General features: G+C 46.5%; 1 protein-coding gene across 2 annotated transcripts in view; it reads right to left on the reverse strand.

The window, feature by feature from the left end:
* The window catches only part of Plekha2 (pleckstrin homology domain containing A2), a 61,749-nt gene that overhangs the window by 7,363 nt on the left and 50,729 nt on the right, over nucleotides 1–3,657 (reverse strand). For both annotated transcript variants that reach the window (XM_021170743.2, XM_021170742.2), the window contains exon 10: nucleotides 3,355–3,418. In XM_021170743.2, the coding sequence (XP_021026402.1) occupies nucleotides 3,355–3,418 (64 nt within the window). The remainder of the gene's footprint in view (nucleotides 1–3,354; nucleotides 3,419–3,657) is intronic.

Genomic DNA, 3,657 nt, shown 5'->3' on the forward strand with positions numbered 1-3,657 from the left:
AAAGGAAAGGAAAGGAAAGGAGGAAGAGAGAAAGAAAGAAAGAAAGAAAGAAAGAAAGAAAGAAAGAGAGAGAGAGAGAGAAAGGAGAGAGGGAGGAAGAAAGGAAGGAAGGGAGAGAGAGAGAGAGAGAGAGAGAGAGAGAGAGAGAGAGAGAGACCTGAATAACATAAATGGACACATTGAAATAATTTCTTTGTCCAAATACACATTTGTATAAGACCAGAGATTCAAACTCCTCAAAGTAACACATGGACACAGACTCCAGGCTGAAACAAGAATGAGATTCCCGTTGGCCTTTATGGCCAGCCATTAAAGAGATGCACAGAAATAGAAAGCAATACTACTCTTGAAATTATGAAGGATCATAATTTCACAAGATATTTTGTTAATGTGTCATGGCTTTTAAGATGGTTTGAATATGCTCAGCCCAGGGAGTGACACTATTAGAAGGTGTGACCCTGTTGGAGTGGGTGTGCCTTGTTGGAGTAGGTGTGTCACTGTGGGTGTGAGCTTTAAGACCCTTTAAGAAGCCAGTCTTCTCTAGTGGCCTTCAGATGAAGATGTAGAACTCTCAGCTCCTCCTGCACCATGCCTGCCTGGATGCTGCCATGCTCCCACCTTAATGATAATGAACTGAACCTCTGAACCTATAATCCAGCCACAATTAAATGTTGTTCTTACAAGAGTTGCCTTGGTCATGGTGTCTCTTCACAGCAGTAAAACCCTAACTAAGACAGGTTTATAGTGTGACTTCTAAGTGAATCAACAAATATGTTCCCTAGCTTTTCATCCATACTTCTCCAACACACCACTCTCTTTGTCCCATGTGTTACATATGGATTGACCTTCCCTCATGTATGTACTCAGGGTGATGCTAGTGTCCTTCCTTCTTAGAAATTTTAGCACAGAAGGGAAGGAGTAGAGAACTGGTAAGGGCCCGGGGAAGTGCTGGTGCCTCTTAGATGATAGAATGTTTTCTGAACAGTTTTGGTTGAGCCTTTTGTCTCCACGTCACTACCCTCTGTGCAGCTTTCAGAGTATGATCACAGAACAAGCACTAACATATCACGTACCATCTAGGCAATGATCATCACCAGGTGTACTAACAGATGTTCCAGAAGCACAGTAAACTCAGTGCTTACCCCTAGGGCATGGTTTGAATGAGACATGTTGTCCATTTGGTCCCCAATGTTATCCGGTCCCCCATTGGTGACACTCACAGTTAGGGGAGGTTATAGAACTTTTAGGAGGTGGAGCCTTGCTGGAGGAAACACATTACTAGGGATAGGCCTTTCCTATCTCTGTTTCCTGTTTCTGTTGCCATGGCATATATTTCCTGCCTGATGGACTCAATCCCTGTGGAACCATATGCTAAATCAAACCCTTTCTCCCTTGTTGCTTCTGGTCATGGGATTTTATCACGGTAACAGAAGAGTACGCAATACACCCTAGTGCTGAGCCTGCTTTTCTCTATATTACCAAGAAAGTAACTACTAGCTTTCATCAACCAGCGCAAAACTCAAGCCAAAGCCCTGGGATTTATGTGTCTCTCCCTTCCCCTTCACTCAACCAACTCTCAAGTCCTCGGAGAGTGGACCTCTTCCATATGTCTCAAATTCGTCACTTTCCCTCATCCACAGGTAAGTCCTGCTGAAGAACTGTCCGCCACGGCCTTCACATTGGCCTGTTTAGTCCTGCATTGCTCTTTTCTTATCTGCCCTTCATGATGCCTGGGATCAAATAGACTTCAGGGCCATCAGAAGGGCTTGGGTTGAGTTTTTCGTCTCCATTTTACACATACGGAGACTCTGAATATTAAATAAGTTGTCCGAGTCCAGGAGCTGTGTCTTACTGTCCTTATCTTACCTGCAACTCTAAGGACCAGATATAAGCTTGCTAAGGAAGCAGGCAGGGCAGTGAGTCTCTGTCCATAGCATTGCAGCCTCCCTTGCAGCTATTTCCTTTCCCGGGCCCTTGCCATGGAGCCGTTCCATTGCCTGGCTCCCTCTTCTCCTGAATCCTTTCTTTGGTCATGTATGTGATTTCAGCTGCCTGATTACTTAGCTTCAAGATCAGTTCTGTCTAACTCCATGTACCCAACCTCAGACCATGCCTAGACCCTTGACTATACCCTACAAATATCAACTGCAAGAACTAGAAACTTCTGGGGCTGGAGAGATGGCTCAGACGTTAAGAGCACCGACTGCTCTTCTGAAGGTCCTGAGTTTAAATCCCAGAAACCACATGGTGACTCACAACCATCTGTAATGAGACCTGATGCCCTCTTCTGAGGTGTCTGAAGACAACTACAGTGTACTTACATATAATAAATAAATAAGTCTTTAAAAAAAAAAAGAACTAGAAACTTCCACGAAAGCACAGGCTAGACCTTGCATCTAAATGGAAGAAGCACTGGAGAAAACTGGATTTTAGATTTAAGAGCAAGGTGACCCTCTCCCCATGATCCAGCTCCTCTCTGCCATCTCTTCCTAGACAATATGCTTCTCTCAGTGAAAATGGCTTGAGGATGCCCAAGGCTGTCAGCAAGGCTGCTGCTGGCTTAAAGTAGAAAACAGTGAAGACACAAGACCTGTTACTTTAAAAAAAAAAAAAATGGAAGAGAGGCCCCATCCTTTTGTGGGAGGGATTCAGCAGGGGAAAGAGAAGAAAGGGAGAGGGATATTCCTAAAACCCCATGTGGGAAAGCTGCGTATTTTAAGGCTCAGAATCCCACATCAGCCTCTCCCTGTACTTGCTCTGTGGTCTTCTAGGCAGCCCAGGCTGAGGACTTGGCTCTAGCTGTCTTTGCGCTGCTTGGAAATCTGCCTTGCTAGCTGCTGTGACCTCATAGGGATTGGGAGAACTCCAGATCTGGGGGTGGGGGGAAGCTCCTGGTAAGGGAACTGTCAGAGGCCAAACAATGGCTTTCTCTGTGCAAGCTGCCTGTGCACCTGTGCGGGCAAAGGGCCCTCTATGCTTCTGTCTTGTCTGCACACAGTAATGTCCATACATAGGCAGGACTTATAAATACCCTCCAGAGCAGAAGTGAAACCACCCACCAGTTCTCTTGTTCTCTGCTTAGTTGGAGCTCTGCAGCCCAGTGCAGCTGCTACAGAGGCTGGCATCCTCCAGCACCTCCCGCACCTCCCGCACCTCCCGCACCTCCCGCACCTCCCGCACCTCCCGCACCTCCCGCACCTCCCGCACAGCGGATGGACCTGCTTGTGGTATCCCAGAGTGGGGAAGCATCTAACACCCTCCTTAGAATGAGATGGGACACTGGGTACTGGAGGGAGAGGAGGCATCCACTCACATTCACAGAGATGGAACGCTGGTCTGGGGGTGGACATTTACCTGTACGTAGAACGTCCTGGAGGTGGTTATGATTTCAAACAGGTTGTCCCTCATTAAGAGATCACTAGGCAAGGAAAGAGAGATAGACCATTACAATAAGCATTGTGAGAACTTTTTTTTTTCACGTTATTTCCTACAGTTTTCACAGTCACCCACTAATGCAACTCAAGACTTTCTCCTTCCTGTGGATAAGGCAGCCCGAGGCTCAGCGACTGTAAATGCTATGTCTGTCTGAGGTACTGGAGATCAGAACCCATTGGGTCCAAATGTTCCTCTTCTAAGGAAGCCAGCACCATTTCTTTT

This window comes from Mus caroli, chromosome 8 (assembly GCF_900094665.2).
Source record: "Mus caroli chromosome 8, CAROLI_EIJ_v1.1, whole genome shotgun sequence".
Classification (NCBI taxonomy): Eukaryota; Metazoa; Chordata; class Mammalia; order Rodentia; family Muridae; genus Mus; species Mus caroli.